Raw genomic sequence first — 25,739 nt, forward strand, 5'->3', positions numbered from 1 at the left:
CCCAATCAGAGCCAGCTGGTTCATCGAATCTGTCCCTGAGGTACCTGTCACTTCAGAAGAGCAACTCCAGGCAAACATACACCTCTTTCTTCATTTGCTTCATTCCAGAGTAAAATACCCTCCAAATTCACAAACCAAAAACAACAGACAATCACAAAGATTTAGGTAAAAGGAGGCTTTTCCAGTGCTGCAGGTACAATGAGATCCAACATGCAGCAGTAGTATTATACAGTGAAGCCCAAGTGTCACCACTAACTGAAGGAAATCATAAAGGGAAAGAATGAAGTGTGCATGTTACCTTTCACAACAGGCACAGTGAGAAATAGAACATACAACCCTATCTTTCCTAAATAAGATTCCCAACTGTTTTGCCCCATAGAAGATGACCTCTAACACATCTAGGTCAGATGGGGTTTGAAAGTCAGCGAGAATTGGGTGGGTATGCTAGAAAACAAATGCAATGCTCATTTTGAACAATCAATGATGCATCAGGCTTGCAAACAACATGAGATTTATTTTAATTCATTAGTCATCTTTGGACCAAGGTCATCTTTTAAAGAGATTTAGCAATCGGGATTTGTTGATTTAGGAAAGGGAACTGATATAAAATTAAGGAAGTTGATGGAATGCACAGCACATCCAGCAGAAAATCAGCTCTATTGGTATCGGCTGTTGTTAACATTGGCATGGTCAGTCTTTGCCTTCATAAGGTGCCCACCAACAATGTTGGAGAAGTTACTACTTGTTCCTTTGAGGACTGCAGCAACAACTTTGCCATGGGCTACAAACAGAATTAGAATTAGATTTTATTGTGATGTGTACCCAAGTACAGGGATATAGGAGGACAGTGAGAAGTTTATAATGTCGCCATTCGTGGTGCCATCTTAGCTACAAGGTACCTAGTACCAAATGTTAGGTAAAAATTAGAAAACTAAAGATATAAGAAATATTGCAGTGCAACATAAATTCCCCATTTTCTTTCCAGTACACTATTTATAGATTCTGCCTGAAATTCAGTGGTCAGTTTTTACATATTTTTGCCATCTGCAAAAATCTGCCTTTTCAGTTCATTAGTCTTCAAAAAAAATGAAATGGAAGACCTGTAACCAGAAAGACACTGACATTAAACTGTGACACAAAATTCATGATAACTGCTTAATATTTTAAAACATCACAATAAGGAAACACATTATTCAGCAAACAGATTTGGCTTTATATATAATTAACATTATTTAATAGAATCATAGTAAATGACCCTTTTGAAGTATTTAGTAATCTAGTAGAAAGTCTGAGTGTCAAATGCTTGTGAGGTCCCTTTTGAACACTTTTACTAATTGAAGAATTCTTCTGTTCATTAAAAAAATTCCAATCTTCACTTTGTATTTGCTAAATATAACTATAAACTATTTACTGAATGAAATTGTGGGTTATTAAGTAGTTTATTTTTAGAGTATTATAGCATTACGTTCTTTATGGTCTTTGTCAGCAAAGATTGTCAATGATATTGTCCCATGAGGAAGCAAAGAATCTATGAGAATAATAAACTATCCATGGCTAAATAAGGAAGTTAGAGATACTGTGGTACCAAATTGAAAGAAGATAACTACAATGCTATAATAGAACATAGAACATAGAACATTACAGCACAATACAGGCCCTTCAGCCCTCGATGTTGTGCCAACCTGTCATACCGATCTCAAGCCCATCTAACCTACACTATTCCACGTAAGTCCATATGCTTATCCAATGACGCCTTAAATGTACCTAAAGTTGGTGAATCTAATACCGTTGTTGGCAAAGCGTTCCATTCCCTTACTACTCTCTGAGTAAAGAAACTACCTCTGACATCTGTCCTATATCTCTCACCCCTCAATTTAAAGCTATGCCCCCTCGTGCTCGCCGTCACCATCCTAGGAAAAAGGCTCTCCCTATCCACCCTATCTAACCCTCTGATTATTTTATATGTTTCAATTAAGTCACCTCTCAACCTTCCTCTCTCTAATGAAAACAGCCTCAAGTCCCTCAGCCTTTCCTCGTAAGATAACTATCAGACAGGAACATTTTAGAAACCAGCAAAGCATGACTAAAAAAAGATAAAGAGAACAAAGTTAGAATTTGAGAATAAACTAGCAAGAAATATAAAAATAGACGATAAGAGCTTCTAATATGATATTGGAAGGAACAGACTAGCTAAAGTAAATATCGATCCCTTTAGAGGATGAGACTTGGGAACTGGACAAGCCATATAAATACTCTGGCTATAAGAGTAGGTCAGAGACTAGGAAGCCCACAGTAGGTAATTCACCTCTTGAATCCTCAAAGCCTGTCCATCATTTACAAGGCACAAATGAAAAGTGTAATAGAATATTTCCCACTTGCCTGGAAGTTGTAGCTCCAACAACATTCAAGACCCTTGACACAACAGCCGGACTAAAGCAGGCCATTTGTTTGGCACCACAGCCATAGACAATCACTCCCTCCACAACCAACATTCAGTAGCAGCAGTGTGTACCATCAACAAAATGCACCACGAAAATTCTCCAGTGCTCCTTAGACATCATCTTCTATGACCATTACCATCTAGAGGGACCAGTTGGAGCAGAGCAAATTAAGAAGTGGCCTTATTGAGGTGTATGAACAACGCTGACAGGGTAAAGAAGAATATTCTGTTTCCACTAGTTGGTATGTCATTAATTAGGGGCTGCAAGTTCCATTCCAAGCACTCACCATCCTAACTTGAAAATATATCACCATTCCTTCAGTGTCACTTGGTTAAAATCCGTGAAGTCCCACCCAAAAAACATTGAAAGGCCAATGTGCACCACACAGACTGCAGCAGTTAAAGAAGGCAGCTCACCACCACTTTGTTACAGGTTATGAAAGATGAGAAATAAATACGGGCCCAGCCCATGACATCAGCATCCTATGAGTGAATAAATAAAACAACAATAATAATAATGGAAAACAAGGAATTAGCATATTTTGAACAGACATTTTTTATCTGTTTTCAAGGTAGAAGACCTTAAAGCATCTTAAGAATAGTAGAAAATCAAGGAGCAAAGGTTAGAGAGGAACCTGAAACAGTCACTATCACAGGGTAAACTAATGGAATTGAGGACTGACAAATGATGGTACATGATGGTGTGCATCCCAGGGAATTAAATGTAGTGCTCATGGAGATAGTAAATACATTGTTTGCAATCCCCCAGGATTTGTTGGATTCTGAGTTGGACTGATATTTGACAAGCAAGTCCAGAGTTAGAAGGACAAGTAGGGACAATGGAACTGAGACCAAAATCAAATCAGCCATTGTCTGTGATAATAAGTGCAGCAGCTTCAAGGAGCTAAAAGACCTGCTCCTGTTCCTAATTTTTACAACTTGTAAGAGCTACATTCCAGTGCCTAGGCTTAGGGTCATCTGAAGTCAAGAGGACTGATACACTTAAAAACAGTGATGTAAGCATAGGACAGACATTCTGAATAGAGAGTGCTAGCAATGATAGAAGCATGAGAGGCAAAATGGAATCCATCTGTGGTATTACTCTAATTATTCTACATTCTATGTCAGTGTTTATTCTCTCCTGTAGGACATGTGACCAGGTTATGTGTAGTCATTACAAAAGCAGCACAATCTGACTGAACCTGATTTCCATGACAACTTCAGCATAATGGATAATTGTCGTCTCATGACATGCTATATCAGTAAAAGAGCTACATGCATTGCCAAAAACAATGCTTCTTGCTTCCCTAAAATTACTGATGACCCAAGAAGTTTATTGTTTTATTAGCTAAGCCAGATCAACTGGTATGAGTTAATCACAAACTGACAATTAGTCACAGACATTATAGTTGGATAAATGCTTGCTGGCAAAGAGCTTATACATTGCTTAAAGGAGACTGGACTTTGAAGCTTTGCTTCTTGCACTCATCAGAACTAGGACGCAAAAAACGAGAAAGAGACACCATTTTATTACAACATGAGAAGAAGTTACTGAGCAACAATACAATTCCTAGAGATACTAGGAACTGCAGATGCTGGAGAATACGAGATAACAAAGTGCGGAGCTGGATGAACACAGCAGGCTAAGTAGCATCTTAGGAGCAGGAAAGCTGGCGTTTCGGGCCTAGACCCTTGCATTTCTGATGAAGGGTCCAGGCCCAAAACGCCAGCTTTCCTGCTCCTAAGATGCTGCTTGGCCTGCTGTGTTCATCCAGCTCCACACCTCATTAACACAGTTACTGCCAATGTCAGAGCAGGAAAATCAGTTGGAATTCCCTGCCGACTGTTTTCTAACAATTCTAGCTGGAAGTGTATATGTGTGATCATGTGTACGTGTGGGCATGAGATAAAGATAGAGTTTGACTTGCCTCGCAATTTCCCACTGAGTGAATTAACCCACCAATGTTCACAGTCAGCGCTCAGAGGTGAAGTACTGAAGGACGTAATTGAATCTCAGCAAGGAATCACTATTTTCAGAAACTTGAAGAATTCTCACTTAAACAGTCAGCTAACCTATGACGAGAGGGATTTAATGTAAGGTTAACTAGAATATATATTTACAGAAAACAAAATGATGAGTTTTTATAGGCACACGTGTGCAATGTATTTCTGTGTTAACAGCAGTCGTTAAGGTAAAGTTCTTGTGATATTACTGCCTATCAATGGCACACAAGGTACTAAAAAGATGGCAAAGTTGAAAACTGCAAAGTTTGTCCTGTAGGCTGTTGTACCTACAGAACATACTTTACCATTCACAGTCATGTAAACAATGTTACCCAACCGTAGAATTATACAGGCATGTTTGTAAAACATTCCTGATGGAGCACTGAGCTAAAATAATTAAAGACCGATGTATTAGATCACGATAAACTAATACAGTGAGTTAGAAATGTGTGTGAACCCAGCTTAAAACAAAATGACAAATTGTTACTTGAACACAGCTCAGAACTGCACAATGTAAGACAGATAAGGTTCATAATACTTCACAAAATCATGACTGAGTCTGCATTTTGGAATGTAGGACGTTCCCTGTAAGTACAGGTTCTGATTTAAGGAATGTCATTGAGAGCATCTAATTCCACTGTGGGACAACATATTTTACGCACAAAGCCTTATTTTTAAACATACTTACAAAGTAAGATTTGTCTCTATCAATATTCTTGCATCAGCCAAGAAAACACATCCATGATTCAAATTCATATAAGTGTAATGGGGCAATCTGCATATATAAAGAAATGCATCTATTGTACATTACTTTAACTGCATTTGGAATGCTATCTATGAATCTCCATTAACAGCTAAAACAATTAATCCTCCTTGTGCCAGTTTAAATAATGATACAGTTTTGACAACTCTAACAAAGAACAATGTTTCATTTAAATCTTTACTTTTTAAAGCAGAAAAACATTCAATGCTCTCCTATGGCTAGTCAGAGACATTTAGAATAACTAAAAACTGCTGGTAAATGATCTAGCGAAAAACTAAATGATTTGAATTATATTATAAAGCTCAAAGGTAAATTTCTTGGATTATAAGGAATTGAGAGAGTGAATTCTTCTGACCTTTAGATCATTGGTAGATGCTACTCTTAAAGTGTATTTTCAATATTCTTTTACAAAAACATAACTTTGGTGAAATGGACAGTAAGCATGTAAACATACAATTTAGAAATAGGAGTTGGCCATTCAGCCCTTTGAACTCACTATACTATTAAATAGGATCATGACTGATCTGACTGTGGCCTTGACTCTAAATGGCTGCCCCTAAAATAACTCAAGTGCAAGATATATATTGTATGATTGTATCCCTCTCAATCCCACAATTCTGCATGATGTACATAATCATTTCCGGGTACAAAATTTGAGTATTGCTGAAAAAGACACATTTTGCTGAAGTTTCTCGTCTTGCACTCTTCAGGACAATTTTCAAAAACACCAAAGAAAACAACATTCATGTAGCAAGGGGTCGAAAAGTGGACTCTGACTATTTGTTGTGGAGAATGCACCAGTCAATAATGATTAATAGTTAACTGCCAAGATTCTTCACGACACCTTTACCAATCAGACTTGACGTGTTTATCAAATAGAAACTGAAAAAACTGTGGATGCTCTAAATCAGAAACAAAAACAGAAATTGCTGGAAAAATTCAGCAGGTCTGACAGCATCTGTGGAGAGAAATCAGAGTTAACGTTTTGGTTTGAGTGACCCTTCCTCAGAACTCAATCAGCATGTCCTCCAACACAGTATAAATGTTGCTTACTCTTTGCTTTCATATTTATTGTGAATTGTCCTCATGAACGCAAGATAGAAAGCTTCAACAAAATATATCTTTTCTTCAGCACTGACCGAGTTCTTTTGAGAGATTTAAATTCATTTAAGTCTGGGCCCTTAAGCATCTTCATGGACACAACCAGTTATTGTGCTGTCAGTTGCCTCACCTGAGCTCCTGAATTCTGCCCTAAATATCTTCATTTCTCTTTCCTCGTTCAAAACACTATTTAAAACTTACTTCTTTGACCAAATTATTTATTATACCCAGTCGTATGGTCTTTTGTGGCTCAGTGCCATATTTTGTTTTACCACAAGAAATGTCTTGGAATATTTTATCATGCTATACTATATTAAAAGCTAATGAATGGTGATATATTTTAATGCCAGTGTACTGTTGTGAATTTAATTTCCACCCCAGAGTCTTGAAGACTTGACCACTCCAATGGACTACTGGGGTTAACAGTACAACTGCAGGTGTTCCTTAAATCTAAAAGATTCCATGCCACCATTCTGAAAGGGAGCAGGGCTGTTGGTCCTATCACCCTATCTCTTAATCTTTATCGCTCAATCAACATTATTAAAACATCATGGAAACCCATTGTAGAAAATGCAGACTTAGGTAAAACTCTGCCAAGACTGCATTTCAGCTTTCCACCTGGGCAACTCATTTCTGCTTCTGTGCACTGATCCAAAACCAAAATACCATCAAAACTAGACAGTAATTGACTGGCAACACCTCCAGAACATTGGAAATAAGGTCAAAACAAGAGTGAACCTCAAATGTAAACTGGTAGGTACCAGCCAGGGTAGAACAGCCTCAGAGATAATGGGAACTGCAGATGCTGGAGATTCCAAGATAATAAAATGTGAGGCTGGATGAACACAGCAGGCCAAGCAGCATCTCAGGAGCACAAAAGCTGACGTTTCGGGCCTAGACCCTTCATCAGAGAGGGGGATGGGGGGAGGGAACTGGAATAAATAGGGAGAGAGGGGGAGGCGGACCGAAGATGGAGAGTAAAGAAGATAGGTGGAGAGGGTGTAGGTGGGGAGGTAGGGAGGGGATAGGTCAGTCCAGGGAAGACGGACAGGTCAAGGAGGTGGGATGAGGTTAGTAGGTAGCTGGGGGTGCGGCTTGGGGTGGGAGGAAGGGATGGGTGAGAGGAAGAACCGGTTAGGGAGGCAGAGACAGGTTGGACTGGTTTTGGGATGCAGTGGGTGGGGGGGGAAGAGCTGGGCTGGTTGTGTGGTGCAGTGGGGGGAGGGGATGAACTGGGCTGGTTTAGGGATGCAGTGGGGGAAGGGGAGATTTTGAAACTGGTGAAGTCCACATTGATACCATATGGCTGCAGGGTTCCCAGGCGGAATATGAGTTGCTGTTCCTGCAACCTTCGGGTGGCATCATTGTGGCACTGCAGGAGGCCCATGATGGACATGTCATCAAGAGAATGGGAGGGGGAGTGGAAATGGTTTGCGACTGGGAGGTGCAGTTGTTTGTTGCGAACTGAGCGGAGGTGTTCTGCAAAGCGGTCCCCAAGCCTCCAGCCTCCCCACTTTACACATCCTGGTCTATGCAACACATAAGTCAATAAATGTGGAGCTGGAAAAGCACAGCAGGTCAGACAGCATCCAAGAAGCAGGGAAGTCAGGAGTGGAGAGGGGGAGAGGAGCCCAGACATAAATAGAGGGAGCGGTGTGGGGCAGGAGGAGGGTAGGTGGGATGGAGACAGGTGAATGCAGGTAGGGGGTTACTGTGGTTGGTCAATGGTAAGGGTGGAGCAGATAGTTGCGAGGAGCTCAAACAGTTTATCAACTTCACCAATATTTTCCACTGTGCATTCAAATTCACCTGAATCATTTCTAACACCTTCCCCCCTCTTCCATGACCTCTCTGTTTCTATCTCCAGTAACCAACTCACCACTGACATCCATTTCAAATTCACTAACTCCCACAATTACCTCCACTATTCCTCCTCTCACCCAACCTCCTGCAGAAATGCTATTCCATACTCACAATTCCATTGCCTCCACTGTATCTGCTCCCTGGATGAGGGGTTCTACTCAAGGACTTTCCAGATATCCTCCTACTTTAGGGATTGTAGTTTTCCCTCCTCTGTTATTAAGGATGACCTCAACAGCATCTCCCCCATTTCCTGTGCTTCTGCCCTCAAACCCCCTCCCCCCAACAAGGATAGAGCCCCCTTAGTCCTCACACACTACCTCCCCAACCTCCAGTACAATACTTTATCCCCCAACATTTCCACCACCTTCAATCAGACTCCACCAGCAAAAAGATATTTCCCTCCCCACTCCTGTCCGCTTTCTGCAGGGACCGTTCACTCCACAACTCGCTCGTCAGCTCCACAATTCCCCACTGACGTCTCACCACATGCACCTTTCCTGCAGGGGGTGCTACACCTCCCCTCTCGCCTCTGTCACAGGTCCCACACAATTTTTCCAAATCCGGCAGAGATTCACCTGCACTTCATCTATCCTCAACTACTGTATCTGTTGCTCCCGGTGTTGTCTCCCCTATATCAGGGAGACCAAATGCAGATTCAGGGACCGGTTTGTGGAAGATCTGTGCCCTGCACACACCAACCAACCCAAGCTTCTGGTTGCCATCCATTTTTATGCCCCCTCCCATTCTCCTGGTGAAATGTCCATCCTTGGCCTCGTCCATTGTCAGAGTGAGGCCAAACGTAAGCTGGAGGAACAACATCTGACATTTCATCTTGGGAGTTTACAGCCCAAAAACCTGAGTATTGGTTTCACCGGCTTCAAAATCTCTCCACCCCAATCTGTCCATTTTCCTATTCACCTATCCACTCCATCCTTCCTACTGACCAACCACAATAGCCTGCATCATCCTATCTCCATCCCACCTACCCTCACCCCAGCCTCACACCCCACCCTCTATTTATTTCTGGGCTGCCCACCCCCTCTCCAGTCTTGATGAAGGGTTTTGGCCTGAAAAGTTGGCCTTCCTGCTTCTCAGATGCTGTTTGACCTGCTGAGCTTTTCCAGCTCCACATTTATTGATTCTAGCTTCCAGCATCTGCAGTCCTTACTGTCTCTGACGCAACACGGGTCATCACACAGAAACAGTTAATATCCAGCTCCAGGAAGTCATGAAAATTATTTGTGGGGAACTAAGACCAACACAGCTTGTGTGGTTTCAAGCCCTAATCCACCTGAACCTTAGATGTCTGTTGGGAAAACATCCTTCACAAAGACATCACTGGCTGACAACTAACGGAACACTCTCACTAACATCAAGAAAGAAACCCATGCAGCCATGTGAAATACTGTCGCCCCTTAGTGCAACACATTCATCCCCTTACAAGCTGTTGTCAGCCTGCATTTTGATGGCATACTTCTAGTATAGCTGCAAACATCAATTGTCAGCTAGTAACTAGCTTTGAGTAGCGAACACATAGGCTTTAACCTTCCACAGAATATCCGGATAAAGATTTGGTGACAGGAACGGGTCAAATTGTGAATACAGCTATCCAAATTAGACTGTCGTCCTGATACTGAACCTTTGCTCTGAAAGATCTATTCCTAACTACATCACAGACATTTAACTGTGCAAGCTGAACCCTTTCAATGGATTACTCACCTCAGCATCAAATTGTAACTACTTCTCCAGTCATGTGAACAAAGTAAAATTAAAACAGGTTATGTGGTCATTTAATTTGTGCAACCCTACCGTGTACAAATTTCTGTTGCATTTCCTACATTTAACCTGTGAATACTCTTCAAAACGACTTTATCACTGTAAAGCACTCAACGACTTCCCAAGGCCAAGAGAGTTGCTATATAAATTCTTGTTCTGTCCGGTTTTGTTTCTACCCATTTTTTTCAAGCAGTTTAACGAAAGATGCATTTTCCCATTGATTCGAGATAATTAGAGTGATGCAATTGGTATTCTTTGTAAATCTCTTGTTTGCTATTTCACTTGGTCTTGCTAACACTGACCTAACACTAGCATTTTTGTTAAATACATTCATTAAGCTACTATTCACAGGTTATAAACAGTAATTGCAAACATATTTCCTTGCTTAACACCAATAGGACTAAGTATAACCTGATGTGGGTAGATGCACAGCAAAAGCAATTTAATATTAAACTTAAAGAAAGTCGGAAAAGCATTACATTAACTTTACTGTGGAGCAATCCTGAATCTGTTGTATTAATACCATTGCCTATATTTCAATTATGGAAATAAATATTTGTTTCACATTTCAAAATAAAATTTCAACCTTGTGGAAAAATATTAAAAGTGCACAAGATTTGTAAGCGCCAATTTGATCAGAACAAATGATTTAATAACCAGCGAACAGGCAAAAATTTGTTGCTGCACAACCCCCAAAAGTAAAATGGCATAGATATTTTAAATCTGCGTAAATAGTGATAACGTGAGAAATCAACTGTGGCTTGCATTCTTCATTGTCCCTGTAGGACAATATGGACACAAAGGAATATTGGGCTTCATTCATAACAAGGACCCTCAAGTCCAAATTATCTGCTGATATCCACTGCCTAGACTTCACATGAGCAATGTCCAACATAATGTCCGCTCAGGGTATCTTATCATCGCATTAGGTATATTCACCAGTAGAGATGGGAGTATTCAAAAACGCCACATTAAAAAACACATGGAAGCTAAAAACACAGTCAAGAATGTCTTTATACCCTGTGATATTTGTTCTGGGCATCCTGGCGGAATGGCTGTAACACTGGAGTAACAACCAGAGGTTATAAGTGCAATCTGTAAAACTGAACATGTTCAGTACAGTTGTTTCTGTACATGCATTAGACAAGTATGACATGAGTCCAACTGATTCACTAATGCCCTTCAGGGAAGGAAATATTTCCCTCTACTTTATATAGCCTGCGTGATTTAGTCCCATTTAATGCAGTTAACCTTTAGTGCTTGATGAAGTGGGCGAAACATTTGCTGTATACTTAGGGCATCCAGGGTTGGGCCATTAACACTCACTCTCTATGCATCTCAGCTCAAAGGAAAATGTTTAATTTGATCTGCTCTGAAGAAACATCAAAACTTTGATTTGCGTTCTTGAACAAACTGAAAATTGGAACTTTAATTCATATTTACTCTATTTTAACGACATTTAATCTTACATGAAAATAATTTCAATTCCCTCCTCAGAAGTATGTTGTAGCAGTCATAAATAAAATTACACTTAGCAGTCCAACCACGTTGAAGTGTACATAATGACTATAGCTTGATATTCTATTTTTAAAACTTACTTTCATATCGATGGCTGTAAAATTTTTCAATTTTAAAGGTACCAATAAAATTGAAAGAGCAGAAAAAACACAATTTCAAGTGGATATGCATCCAATTTTCAATCCAAGCTTTGGAATTGTGATTTGCAATTTGCATTTACAAGAAACATAAAAACAATTGTTTTGTGATCAGCTTTGTTAGTGCAAAAATCATCGGATGTGATCACAAAACAGTATACCTCACAAGGTTAGCAAAAGAAACCTGCACTTGTCTGTTATTCTTGGAACATTCTCCATCTGAGGAAGAACTGTGGCAACAAACATTGAAGGGGAAGGTCAAAGATTGTTAACATTTTGATTGCATTAAAAGTCATTTGCAATGATCTGCTTCATTCGAATTTCTCTCAAATGACTAATCATTTGTAGAGAAGCAAAAGAAATAGCTGTTTATTTTGTGTATGTAGCCACTGACCTTATCTTTGGAGAATGCTTGCAAAAACTGTGACTTCCTAATGGATTAATCCAATTCTGAGAAGAATGACTCCCTTCCTTTTCTGTTGTAAAATCAATTGTTTAAAGTTAAATTTTAATTGAGCTTACGATTCTTGTTTAAAAATTGGGATCTTGCTGCAAGGTCTGAACAAGATGGTAAAAATTACTGAACTGCAAACAAGCAAGCTGCTTGCTGAGGTAATCAGAACCTGCTTGAAGTTGCACCAAAAAGATTTTTTCTTCCAGACAGGATCTGGCAGTGCTGGGAGGGAGGCAGCTGGCTTCTGGCAGATCTGGATTTCCAAACAGGTGTTGCAGTGAGCCTTCAGGCCACAGGGCTGGGGTGATCTACTGAACCTGTCAGGTCTGATCAAAGGAAGCAGAAATACTGTCTAATCACGATCACTGGCCTCCAAAAGGCTGGCTGTTTACAGCACGCAACGTGGAACAGATTTTTGCCTCTTTAAAGCTCTGTACATAATTTGTTAACATTGAGTGATAATTAATAGACTGCACATACCACTGGGGTTGGAGAAATACAAACAGGCCCAGCAATGGTGGAAATAATCTACAACCGGTACTGCCGCTGAAAATCAAACTTTCTTTGCGGGCTGGTTAGAGTATTGGCTGGAACTTTCTGTTTATAGTGTTCTGGCTACCTTGTCAATTCCAAACGTCTTTCTGCAAAATAATCCCGTCCCTAAATCATCCATGTGAACAGTGATATTTTTAAAAGGACACAGGTCAGACTAAGGTAAGTTAATTGATCCAAACAAACCAGAAGGTAAAAAAAAGGGCTCAAAACAAATTCAGACAACAGTCTCTTTGATTCAGTCCAACTACCTTGACAAGTTCAATGTATATATTTACATAGGCGAGAAATATAAAGACAGTACTCTTGGGAAGTAGGGTAGGAATTTGGTGAGAGATAGGGCTATCATTAGTCCTCTCCCTTAACCTGCTATCTGTAACCTCATATAGTCCTTTGTTTCAGGAAAACCTGCAATGTCACAGTTGCCCCTCACTCCTCTGGGTTCCTATTTTTGATTTCTCCTCCATCAAGTGACAAGTCTAAGATTGAAGGAGCAAAGTCTAAATCGATGATTTGCCATTGATTCTTCCTAACAGTCTGTAACTCTGGTATTTTAAACTGTTTTTGAATTATATGACATGTCAGCTCTTTAATTACAAGGACTTCACAGAGGTTTGTATTTTCTGCAGATTAAATCAAGATGTTCCTTGTTGACCATTCACTGTTCCCTTGTTACAAATCCAATTAAAATAATACATGTGAGTTTTGTTACTGTGTTATTGTGTGAGGCACTCAACCAACCAAACACAGTTAAACACAATAAGCCCTCCCAGTGGATATGATAATCTTCAGTCCTCTCAAACTGATTGTATTTTAAGCAATAGTTTATATATTCAAAAAAAAGTCATTCTTAGGGAATTTGTTTTTTTAAAAAAGTTGGCTATATCCTGGTGTTTCAAGCTTTCTGACAATATACTAATGGATAATTTGTTAAGGCTGTTCTTTACTGAAATAAATATTTGTTGTTGAAGTGACAGAATCTGCAGTTTCTGAGTGCTAAGTTACTGTATTTTGCTCTAAGCAACCCGGTAGGATTGGTAATATAAATCAGCACAGATTAATTAACCTTACAGCTGGGCTGACTATGGCATTTAGTAAAACACTATCCCTTTTTAAATATTTTAAATTATGCCATTATGTTATAGACAATATAAAATGGAACATCACAGCAGCTCCAATTACTTACAACTTCAATTAACTAACGTCACGCAAATTCTGTTCACAACAGGTCTGACCTGCCCTTTTCTTTAATATTCTGCCTTCACGTAGCAGCAATAAATCAAGTTTAGCAGGCAGTAGCTTTGCATTTTAACCCCAGGCACTGCCTTTTTAGATGGTCTGCCGTGAAACCAATTGCTTTTTAAGAATTGTCACATATTCAGCAGATTTCTTGCCAAACTAAAGAAACATTTTATTTTATAAAATAGACAAACTTGACAACAATTATATTTTACAAATATATACAAAAGTCTCAATGTGCTTCACAAAGCAACTGAAGAGCTACAAGATCACAGGGGTTCCCTGTCCACACAAACTCTTTGTTTTATCTAGTGCTTGTTGATCTATTCATGGCTAGAATTAGCTTTACAATAAGACGAGTCGATAAGCTTCGTGGGTCTCTTTGAATCGCCCGTTTACAAATCAGTTCAACTTGTCTGACACTGGCCTGATTTCCATCAGAAAGCAAAATGTGTCATTAAAGAACTTCTGTCGCCCATACCTCTAAGTTCTTTCGTCAGAAGAAGATTCTTTGTAAGCCTTTTATCTGCAGCTGATTGTTGAAAAGGGAGAGAAAAAGAAACTATTGCACATTGTTAAAACTGCCCATCTTCAGCAGAATATTGCTTATCCACAAGATACTGAACCTTTTGAAGAGACCCTACTTATCCCTGAAGGCTTCATGCTAAAAGGTAAATAGTTGCTGAGCTGGTCAAAATATGATGATTGAACTGTTAAATCAATCCAGAATTACAGCAGAACACATACTGTGGGAGCACACACATCTCTAATGATTTCGAGCTCCGAATGTTTTAGACGTCACTGGTTCCTCCAATAGTTTAACCTTTATTTGAACTCCCAGCCCAAGTGAACACTGCTGCCAGCAACGGAATCTATTTCTCCTTAACATTGTTACTGTAGGCAAGTTGTCTTCAGGTTCCCCATTTTGGTTCATTCGCCTTCTGGTCCAGCCCTGTACACAAACTAAGAAGGGGAAAAAGAGAGGAACAAACCCATGTTCGAGGCAATACTCATTTCAAACACAAGTTGGTGGGAGCGCAGGTTCATAATTCCCATGTGCTTTCAAAGGAGGTTGAGCTTTTCCATAGGAAGTCCCACCACTACTGGTAATAACGCTGGCAGGTTTCCTCCGGACCCTTCTTCTGAATCTTCTGCTGCAAATGTTCTGCCAAGACTGCAGGGTCTTGGAACTCCAAATCCACATGCCGCTGGTGATCCCAACAACCAAAAGCATGAATATCTTGACCATAAAAATCTCCACTGCTGGGATGGAGCTGCTCATGGTGCAGTCCAGAGGTTTTGAATTGTTGCCCCCTTTGCATTTCTCCCTTGTTGCTAAGAGCTTCCAATAGTCCATATTGAGGCGCTCATAGAAATAACAGGCGATGACACAGGTGGCAGGGACAGTGTACAATACTGAGAAGACACCTATCCTCACCATCAGCTTTTCCAGTTTATCCGTGTTCTCCCCGCCTGTCTTCATGATCCTCCTGATGTGGAAAAGTGCCACGAAGCCAGACAAAATGAATGAGGTGCCAATGATCAAGTAACAAGCAAGGGGGATGAGCACAAAGCCAGTCAATGCATTGACATCCATGCTTCCCACGTAACAGATGCCAGTCAGCTCGTCGCCGGCCACGCGCCTCATCACCAGGATGATGATGGTTTTGATGGCAGGGATCGCCCAGGCAGCCAGGTGGAAATAACTGCTGTTAGCTTCAATGGCTTCATGGCCCCATTTCTTGCCAGCAGCCAGGAACCATGTGAGTGTCAGAATAACCCACCAAAGGGAACTGGCCATGCCGAAGTAGTAGAGGACCAGGAAGACGATGGTGCAGCCCGTGCTCTCCAGGCCCTCCTGGATAACATAGAGGTGGCCACTGTCCCTGTCACAGGCGATGCTGTCCCCTCCAGCGAACAGGCGGATGATGTAGCCCACAGAGTAGACACAGTAACACATGGACAGGAAGATGATGGGCCTCTCCGGGTACTTGAAGCGCTGAGGGTCGATCAGGAAGGTGAGGACGGTGAAGGCGCTGGAGAAGAAGCAGACCAGCGACCAGACGGCGATCCAGACGAAGGCGAACCTCTTGTCCTGAGCGGCCCAGTAAACATCCACAGACGGGGAGCAGAGAGGGGCGCACGACGCGCTCTTCTCCACCCGGTGGAACTTGTCGTAGTTCTCGCAGGCCGCCTTGGCGGGGCTCTCGTGGGAGAAGGGGAAGAGGTCCTGGGGGCCGCCGCTGCTGCCTGCCCGGAGGTGGGGCCGGTAGACGGGCGGCAGGACGCTGGGCCCCCGGGGGGCATCGTCCGAGCCGTTCCTGGGCGCCTCCATGCAGAGGTAGTTGGGGTCGTTCTTGTTGGGCAGCTTGCTGCAGTCCAGGGAGTCGGGCCAGCGGAAGCTGAACTGCTCCATGATGGGCGAGCACTTGAGCCGGGCCTGCTCGCACATCACCCGGCAGGCGGGGATCGGCATGGACACCTCCTCGGTGCACATGGGCGCGTAGAGCGAGCACAGGAAGAACTTGAGGTGAGTGTGGCAGCCGTACTCCACCAGCGGCGCGAACTCGTGCAGTTTGATGGCCGCTTCGCGCTGGTCCTCATGGCCCATCAGGTTGGGCATGCGGGTCATGTTGTAGCCAATGTCCCGGCACATGGGGATGTCAATGGCCTGGCATCTGCTCTCTCTCTCGGACCGTTCCGACTCGATCGAGCTGATAGCCAGGCTGCCCAGGATCAACCACCACCAGGTCAGGGCGGAGAGGCAACTCACTCTGACCAGCCGTCCCATCTCAAACTTCTTCAACATCTCCCCCACTCCCCGACCCTCACTCCCTTCAAAACAATTAATAAAACCAGCCTCTCCAAACGTCTCTTTCGCTCAAACGTCTTCTCCCATTCAAACTTGTCCCAGTAGCTGGATCTTGAGGCAAAACCTTGGAGAGGAGGGCGAGTTCGCTGAGCACAAGCTTCCAACGTCAACAATTTGTACATAAAAGAAATCCGGGGGAAAGAAAATCGGGCTGTTTCGGCGCACACCCCCCCCCCCCCACACACACACACACACACACACACACACCTCTGCCCCAAGCAAAGACAAAACCGCACAAACAGTCCCAACGATCCGCCGTGTGTCTTCTAGCTTTCACTTGCAGGGGCTGGTTTCCGAATGCTGTTCCCTGTGCGCTGGTGGAACACAGGTACGGAGGAAGTAAACACTCTCTCTCACACACACACACGCTCACTGAAGCAACTCCCTGACTGGCAACTGCAAAGTGAGCTAAGAGTGGGCGGACCCTGTGTTAGACTCCGGCGGAAAAAAAGAGCAGCAAACAGAGAGGGAGGGAGAGCGTTGTGGGGGGTTGGGGGGAGGTGGAGGGTTGATCATCAAAAGATTGGCCAAACAAGCACTCGGGCGCCTGCCATTCATCTGATACTGACTGGATTTCCGCCACTTCTGCTTTGGTTTAGGGAAATGTAGAAGCAGATATTCTCTCACTTTCTATCTATCTCCCCCCGCCCACCCACCACAACTCCTCTCCGTAACCACTCAAGTTATTTTACAGCTTCCTTGCGCGAAAGTGCATTCCTATCACCCGGAGATGGGTCGTTTAAACAGACAACGTGCACTTAAAAGGCGATAGAGCCAGTGAAAACAGAACGTTCAAGACCAGAACCCTATCGCACAACTCCCAATGACCTGACATTTAACTTTGAGAAAGTTTGAAATGCTGGAAGCACAGACCTTGCTCCCAACCGCAGCTCCATAAATGCAAAGGAATAAAACATCAAGATGAGTTTGCAAACTTAACACCTTGGATCTAAGTTCACATTTTGCTAATAAAAGTTATTAATCAAAGACCTAACCCTGGGCAAAATCTTAGAATCCTCGGTTCTCGCTGTTATGAAAAAGTTGCTGACTGTAGCCCTTTGTTATTGTGCTTTTTAAAGAAATCATGTTTATTCAGGCATTGTTACATTTGCAAAGCTGCATATTCCCCCAGTGTATTTATCTTTCTCTTAACAGCTTCCTATCTAAGCAAGTCAATTCAACTGGAAAACCATCGGCTGCCTACAGCACAGCAGCACCTCAGAGAGAGAGGTGGAAATCAGCCACTGACTAAGATAATTCTGTTGCTAATAAATGAAAAGGCTCTTTGATGCCTGAAGCTGAAAAGATATTTTTTTGGGTCGGGATTCTGAAACCTTTGCCTTTATGCAAATAGCAGGATCCCCGCTGGATCACTCCGACAGAGACGGACCCCCGGCGGCTGGTGTTACGGAGAATTGCAGGAATTTTATGGCTGTCGGTCGCTGATCTTTTCTTCTTTTGTGTTCTTTGAAGAATGACTTTAGACATTTTATTTACATATTTAACCGTGGATAAAAAAGTTGTTTCTTTTTGGAAGGGGGAGATTTTGAATGACTGGGAATCTTATTAAAATCTGTGGTGTTTCATCATGTTGCCGAGAAAAATCTGACTTTGTCAGATTGGATCATAATTGCGGCGCAGTTTAAGATTAGAAAATGGATGGACTTGCTTAAGGTTTATTTAACATTGTTTTTCTGCACACGGAGAGGTCCAAGGATTGGCCGAGGTGTGTTTGCGAAATGCTTTTTTTCTAAGCTCGGTAGTTTACAATGTCACCCCGACTAGGGGGTTACGGTTCGGTTGGCATGGCGGGGTGAAAACAACCGCCTCCCTTCTCCTATAAACCCACAAGTTACAACTGGAATTGATAGATGCTGCACCCAGGCTGTGGAAATGTTACAAAGTTGCAACACATCACAGAAAGGAGTTGTTGCCGTTTCAGACAAAGGGAATGTGTCCAAATAAAAAGGGGGGAAAGTAGCAGAGCGCTGACACAATGGAAGGAGTCCCCCCTCAACAAAAAAAATCTGTTTTGAAATATTACGAGCGGTTCAACAGGGTGCATCTCTGTGAATTGCAAATAAGAACATTTCTTAATCCCCTTTTCATTCACTGGCTTCGGATCAGTGGCATCTAAGCGGCTCCCCACTGCTCCTGGCCCAGGAGGCTGCATTCAATGCTCCTGCTTCTCACTTCTATTCCCACACTCCAGAAGGTTGGGGGGGGGGGTGCGGAAAAAGAAACCTAGGCACAGCCACACTTTTTTACATTAAACTCATTCCACAATCTCTGGAGAAAGTGAGAAACCCAGCACTTTCCCTGTCGCCTGCCAGTCTGTCATTATAAGAGATGAGCAGGTTCTAAAAGCTCCACGACTTTGTTACTACTTCTGACAATTGCCAGGTAACTTTGCCTCCCACAGCTTCCCCCGCATCCCCCCTCCTACCTCATAGCTTTTCAATATCCACTGCATTCAAATGTCAACTTCTTTGTCTGAAAGCACTGAAGGGTCAATATCTAAGTATTGTAATTGTGTGTATCAATCTTGCAGTAAATTGCAGGATTATAAAAAAAAATACGGAAGCAATAATTCAAGCATGCAGGTTGATAAACTCCCAGGGCCTGCTATTTCCTTCGTATTTACAGGCACAGGGTCCAAACTAAATCCTTGTCCTTTCAAAAACAAACAGGCGTAATTGATTAGCACACGTTTACAGCGTGTTCACTTTAGTCCATCTCTCATTAGTCTATTCGTCTCCCCGCCCTCAAATCTATTCTACCCCCAAACTACACAGTCAGGGGTTCTTCAAGTGCACTTGTTTGGGGCTTTTTATGGTCAGACTTACAGGTGCTGTAGCAAAAAAAATCTTAATTTTCTGCTACATTCCAGTGCATTTCTTGAGTATTTAATATACTTATTCTCTCCTGCATTTTCTGGTTGGATTAATGCAATTTCAAAGCACGAGTACCAGTCGCATTAGAACATTTAACGCCCTCCTGATTTTCGGTTATTAAACATGCTGGGTCTGAACTGATGGCTAGATGGGTTGGTAGTCTCATTTTTCCCAGCATTTTCCTGGGGCACCCGTTATTCACGGCGATTTGCGCCGATTTTATGTCTGCCTTTGATCTGATGAGTTTCACGGGACATCTAGGCGCAGTTTAAATATCAAGGTGTAATTTTTTCACTTCCCACTGGAGCCCGTGGAGGAAACTCCAGTACAACAACAACTTACGTTGCACTAGCAAGGTTTGTACAACCCCAACATCCCAAGCCGCTATTGCGGAATGCCCGAGGAAAATGCACACGGACCAAAAATGTTTTAAAAGTGACAATGTGGAGCAGAGAAACAAAAGAACGCACATCACTTCTGAAAAGAACGATCACTGGGCTCCGAAAGTTAACTCTGCTGTCGCTCCACAGATGTTGCCAGACCTGCCAAGTTTCTCTAGTAATTTCTGTTTTTGTTTCCGATTTCCAGCATTCACAGTTTTTTTGGTTTTATTTGTAAAATATATCGTACGACCGAATATCGAAACACTTGCAACAAATAAATCAGACTGTAGTGTCACGAAGGGTCTAGGCCCGAAACGTCAGCTTTTGTGCTCCTGAGATGCTGCTTGGCCTGCTGTGTTCATCCTGCCTCACATTTTATTATCTTGTAGTGTCACGCACCTTACATAAATGGATTCCTTGACAATCCTTTAGGTAAAGTTTTAAAACGTGTATAGCTAAATGGATACCGTTATTATTTGTAGGTGGCCAAGCCTGGTGATGTTTAAAAATAATTGTGCAGTGATATGACAGCATTATATAATAATATAATACATCATCACACTTCAATACCACGGAGTACAGTAGCTGCTAGCACCTGCACAAAGAAAGCTGCTGTCAGGAAGAAAATGGACCCCAAATTGGATAAAAACAGCATACTAAGTTCACAGGAAAAGTTCACATTAGTAGCTGCTGTTGACTCAGTACAACGCAAAGAAGTTACAACTTCGAGATTGTGAGGCTGCTATCTCATTTTGGATTCAAATGAGTTATGGATTGTTTTACTGTTCAGCTATGATCTGAGTCCCAATTAACTGGAATCCTGCTTTGTAATCATTGCGGGATATTTATTATTATTCTGTTTTGATATGAGCACCTAGTATAGTATCAGCAAACCAATGTCCGTGATACTTAATTGGCTACATGTAACATTTGGAGCCAAGAACTGCAACATTGAATTTATATTTACGCTATATAAATACCTCCACAGAAGTAAAGGGAATGTAGCTCCAAATCTAATTATTTGGTTGAGGGAGTTTACTAGCCCTTTGCCACTCTAATGAGGTCATGCATCTTGCTGTAGGCTGCAATATATGGGTAACAAATGACAACATTATACTGTTGAAGTGAAACTGTACAGTAGGATGTAGGGATTTCCATAGCTTTGGAACTGACCCCACTGTAACTGCAGGATTCTTTTTCTAGCTTGTTACTGATGCTGAGTTGGGGGTCAGTTAGCTCAGCACAGACTGGAGTTTGAAGATGCCCCTTTCGTGCTTACTCTGCTAATTGAATAAACTTAGTGCTTTTAAGGGAACAAGCAAAAGTCTAGCTTTATGAAAATTTCAGAATAGATTTGTACATTTCTCTAGAATGTCTTAATTCTTACTGGAACACAAACCCATAAGTATTTACTGCTTTTCTGGAATCGAGCTCTTGTGCAGATTCTTCATGTGTGAGAATAGATCATGAAGTAATCATTCCTTAAGCTATTCCAATATGTAATATTTATGAACCATGCCTCATCCTGTTCTTTTCTAATGTCCACACAAGCAAAATGACAGCAGATGGATAGACTGGATAACACAAGTAATGTAAATCTTAAATAACCTTCTGCACTTCCGCACCCCAGAGGCACTGGAACCAGTTGAAACAATTGCAATCGCAACTGTTGTCCTTACTGAAATGAACTAATTTACTATGGACTAGAGAGTCCAACTGGAGATCTTCACCTCTTTATGGAGGTGTCTTTATGCACAGAGGACTAGCAGAACTATTTATATTTATTTATTAATATTGCCCTCCAAGAGTGTATTAGTTGCAACTAATTACTTTAACCAAAGGTGACTGTCAGCATTGCTAGGGGATGTCTTTTTCTCTTTGTATAGTCATCTGTAACTAAGAGATGTTAATCACAGCTCAGTGATGCCATGCGATGAAACAGGCCCCATTATCACCTCAACCAGAACAGGAAATAACTCCACAATATTGGTTTCATTCAGCACCACACATTTAGCCAGCACAGCTGGTTGGAGTATTGGGAACATTTGGAAAGAGAAATGAAATTATGCTTCAAATGAACTTTTGAGACCTCGTGTGATAATATGGTTGAAGCAGTTACCATGATGAATGAGTTAAGAGTTGATTTAAAGTCTTTGGACTGTGAAGAGTTTATTTGGGGTTGGTGTGTTAAGCTGAAGATTGAAGAGAAAAAGGAGACAACTGATGAGAATATGAGGACAATAAAAGGAGCAAATTGATTTAGCTACAAATTTTACAGGGCTTTAGGTATTGGTTATATATGTGTCAGAAGTGAAAACAGTTCATCAAGGTCTTCAGAAACTGGAATGAAAACAGACGCTGTTAGGACGTTCATTTTAAAGACCTTAACTCTCTCATCCAATGATACCAAAGAAATTGATTATTGCTAAGATTGGGGGCAAATAAAAGGCATAGACTACAGTTTAGAGACTGTCAGTAGATTCTACAATTAAAAAGAAAACTTAGTTCTTCGTAGTCAACTGTGGATCTAGCCAAAGATTTGTGGGTTTCACAATTCATATTTGAACAAATGTATTTCAACCCATTTTAGCCAGATCTGTAACCGGTGTCCTCAACTTAATCAAATGAAAGTCTCTTCTCACTACATTAACAGTTTCATGTAGAAATACATTTTGAAGTTTATGGCCAAAGCCAAGGCTAGGCCCAAAGGACATAACTGGCTCTTATTCATTGTACATTGCCAGTTGCATTTGGACATACCAAAGAATACCTTGTGTGGTAATGAAAGAAATACTACTTAGTGCAGAGGGTTGGAGGAGGGGAGGAAGGGAGATAGTTTTGTTCTCCAAACTCAAACTCAAAACCAAGGAATACTACGGAAGGTACAATATTTTAATTAAAAATTATAATGTGTTTTTCAATGTCAGTTATGCATGGTGACAAGAAGCTGAGAAGCTTATATTTTAGAATTAGAATTAGAATTAGAATCCCTACAGGATGGAAACAGGCCCTTCAGCCCAACAAGTCCACACTGAACCTCAGAACATCCCACCCAGACCCATCTCCCTATAACCCACCTAATCTACACCCCCCTGAACCTATGGGGAATTTTGCATGGCCAATCCACCTAGCCTGCCCATCTTTGGACTGTGGGAGGAAACCGGAGTACCCAGAGGAAACCCACGCAGACACAGGGAGAATGTGCAAACTCCACACAGACAGTTGACAGAGGCGAGAATCGAGCCTAGGTCCCTGGCGCTGTGAGGCAGCAGTGCTAACCACTGAGCCACTGTGCCGCCCTTGGTTTCATAAAGATAAAGCATAGCTCGATCAAAAAAGTGCTATTGTTCTGCCCGATTGGTATTCTTCAACTTTTACTTTAGAAGAAGAGTAGGCTCTCCTTTATCAGTGTGGCATTTTCCCTCATTTTCCACTCTCACAATTCTTAAGCCAAAGTTAAATTTTAGTTTAGGGATCATTTATGCCATAGACCCATAAAATTTCAATATTCACAATTTTCAAATCATTGGATCTTATCAAACTCACTTTTATAGTGAGATGAGAGTTTCATGCATAGGCTAGAGGTAAAGCTAGAAAAGAAAGTCTTTTAGCTAATCCATTCTGTCTCATTGTGCTAAATCTGACCCAAGTCTGTGCTATGGTTGTTGGGTTTCCAAGAACGCTCCATACCATGGCACTAACAACCTTTCATGAATACAAAGTCTACATTAATTCATTGACTTGAAAAGGAAAAGAAAATGTAAAAACTGGTGTATTAGACATGAATGCTGCCACCTGATTTCTCCCTCTCCACCATTTCAGTGCTGGCTGAACTTAATTTGGGCTGCCTCTTTCATATACTGAAGCAGATAAGATTTATTTTCATGGGTCTGGCTTCCATCATTCCTGTATCTAAATGCATCTAAATTGGGCTGTTGGCTTTCTGTTCACAGAATAATGACTTCAGTGAAAAAAAACGTAGCATTTCCCCTTCTTCATATTCATATCTAACTTTTCATTGAAGTTAAAGAACAGAAAAATTACAGTTGAGTCTGATGTAAGTATAAACTTGTGTAATGTTAATTGGACTCTTTTGGTTGGATCAATTCAAGCACATTTCATCGTGTTTGAAGTATTTTTATTTTCTTTAATGTAGATGTAATTGATTCTGTGTTGTATAGAATACAACACTCGGCAAAGTCTTTTCTTAGTGCTTGATTTGTTCTGTCTGTTTAATGTTTTAATTTGCTTTGTTTCATTAATCATTGTGTTTCGTAAAAAAATTATAATAAATAAACACAAATAAATAATAATCCTTATGGTGTAGTTCCTAAATTTTATTTAGGAAATAATTTTTTCCCATTAATTACAATAATTTGTACCATCCACAAACTCCTCAACACCTATTTATAAAATTAGTTGCCAACTCTGTAGGATGGTAAAAGATTAAGAACAGATTGATTGCTCATTTTGATTTAATTAAAAAATTAAGTCACAATAAATGTTTTTCGAATATCTAAACAGTAAATTGTCAAACTGAATTAATTAACGTTATTCGACTTTCCCTGAATCCGACCTTTTAGATAAGCATGATTTTTGCACTAATCAAGTAAATTCAAAGCCATATAACATCTGCATTCACAATTTTACTAGCTCTTGGATTGTAGGTAAGGTGAACCCCATGTGGAAGGAGATTATGTGGGTGTTTGGGCTCAGTCACAGAGGGTCTACTTTAATTTTATCAACTCCATGTGTTCAGGAACCTCCCAATGTTTTGTCACTAACTGACTTGGAGATAGATAATATGTAGTTAAGTGAACGGCTTTCTTTATGTATATGAAACAGGGAAAGAAAAGATAATATCTCTTGCAAAATAGTAAAAAGATGAAACAGGAACTGGAAAGCCCAGTCCTTTAGTGAAGGGAGGAGGAAGAGTTTAGTCACACTATGGATTTTAGCAATAATCAAGATTGGGATTATCACCTAACATATTTGTGGTTCTTTGACATGAGATACTATTGTTTCTTAAGATTGTCAAGCTGTTTAGAGATCTTGAGTTGCATCATGTTTCATGTAGACACTGAAGGACGCTGTAGATAGATGATTTTAGAATGATAAATATTTTGCCTTCCAATACGGACTATTTTAGTGCACTTTTTTATGAATTCTCCTCTGAATTGCAAAGGAAGTGCAAAATATAATCAGGTCATTTGACCCAACCAGTCTGTTTTGGTGGTAATCCCCCACATAAGCAGTAGTGGACTGCAGACTGTGGTCATGAACTGCAGTGGTTCAAGATGGAGGCCAAGCAGCAACTTCTCAAAGACAATTAGCAAAGAGCAATAAATGCTAGCTCACCCTACGGCGGTCATACCTCATGAAGGAAAAAATAAAAAATGCTTGATCTATTTCTCTATTCCTTTGTTTCCTAATTCATTTCAAACTTTTAAGGATAAATTAGATACGTGGCTATAGCAACTCTTTCAATCACTAACCATGTTAGTGCATTCCACATCCTCATGATACTCTCACACTAAATTACTTATTATTGAATCTTGTAACATCATCTCAAATCAATGTCCATGTCTTTCTATTTTATGCCAAATTTTCATTGTTTTACAAATAAAACAATTAATATAGAGAATTACTGGCGAGCCAATTTATTTGAAGTTGTCATTGCCACAAAGAAAATGGACTACTCATGGATCATAGAATCCCTAGAGTATGGAAACAGGTCCTTCGG

The 25,739-nt window shown here is 41.0% G+C and overlaps 1 protein-coding gene and 1 long non-coding RNA gene across 2 annotated transcripts in view; one reads left to right on the plus strand and one right to left on the minus strand.

Moving 5' to 3' along the window:
- LOC132211001 (uncharacterized) overlaps positions 1 to 25,739 on the plus strand; it is a 135,403-nt gene that overhangs the window by 53,027 nt on the left and 56,637 nt on the right. The window lies entirely within an intron of this gene.
- Positions 13,995 to 17,104, minus strand: LOC125464095 (frizzled-10-B-like). The gene has a single exon (XM_048556153.2). The coding sequence runs from the start codon at positions 16,654 to 16,656 to the stop codon at positions 14,863 to 14,865; it is 1,794 nt and encodes a 597-aa protein (XP_048412110.1). The 5' UTR covers positions 16,657 to 17,104; the 3' UTR covers positions 13,995 to 14,862.

Source organism: Stegostoma tigrinum, chromosome 26, assembly GCF_030684315.1.
Source record: "Stegostoma tigrinum isolate sSteTig4 chromosome 26, sSteTig4.hap1, whole genome shotgun sequence".
Classification (NCBI taxonomy): domain Eukaryota; kingdom Metazoa; phylum Chordata; class Chondrichthyes; order Orectolobiformes; family Stegostomatidae; genus Stegostoma; species Stegostoma tigrinum.

What these genes read in the sequence shown, in the direction of transcription:
- LOC125464095 (XM_048556153.2), bottom strand. Translation starts at nt 16,656, where the DNA reads ATGTTGAAGAAGTTTGAGATGGGACGGCTGGTCAGAGTGAGTTGCCTC.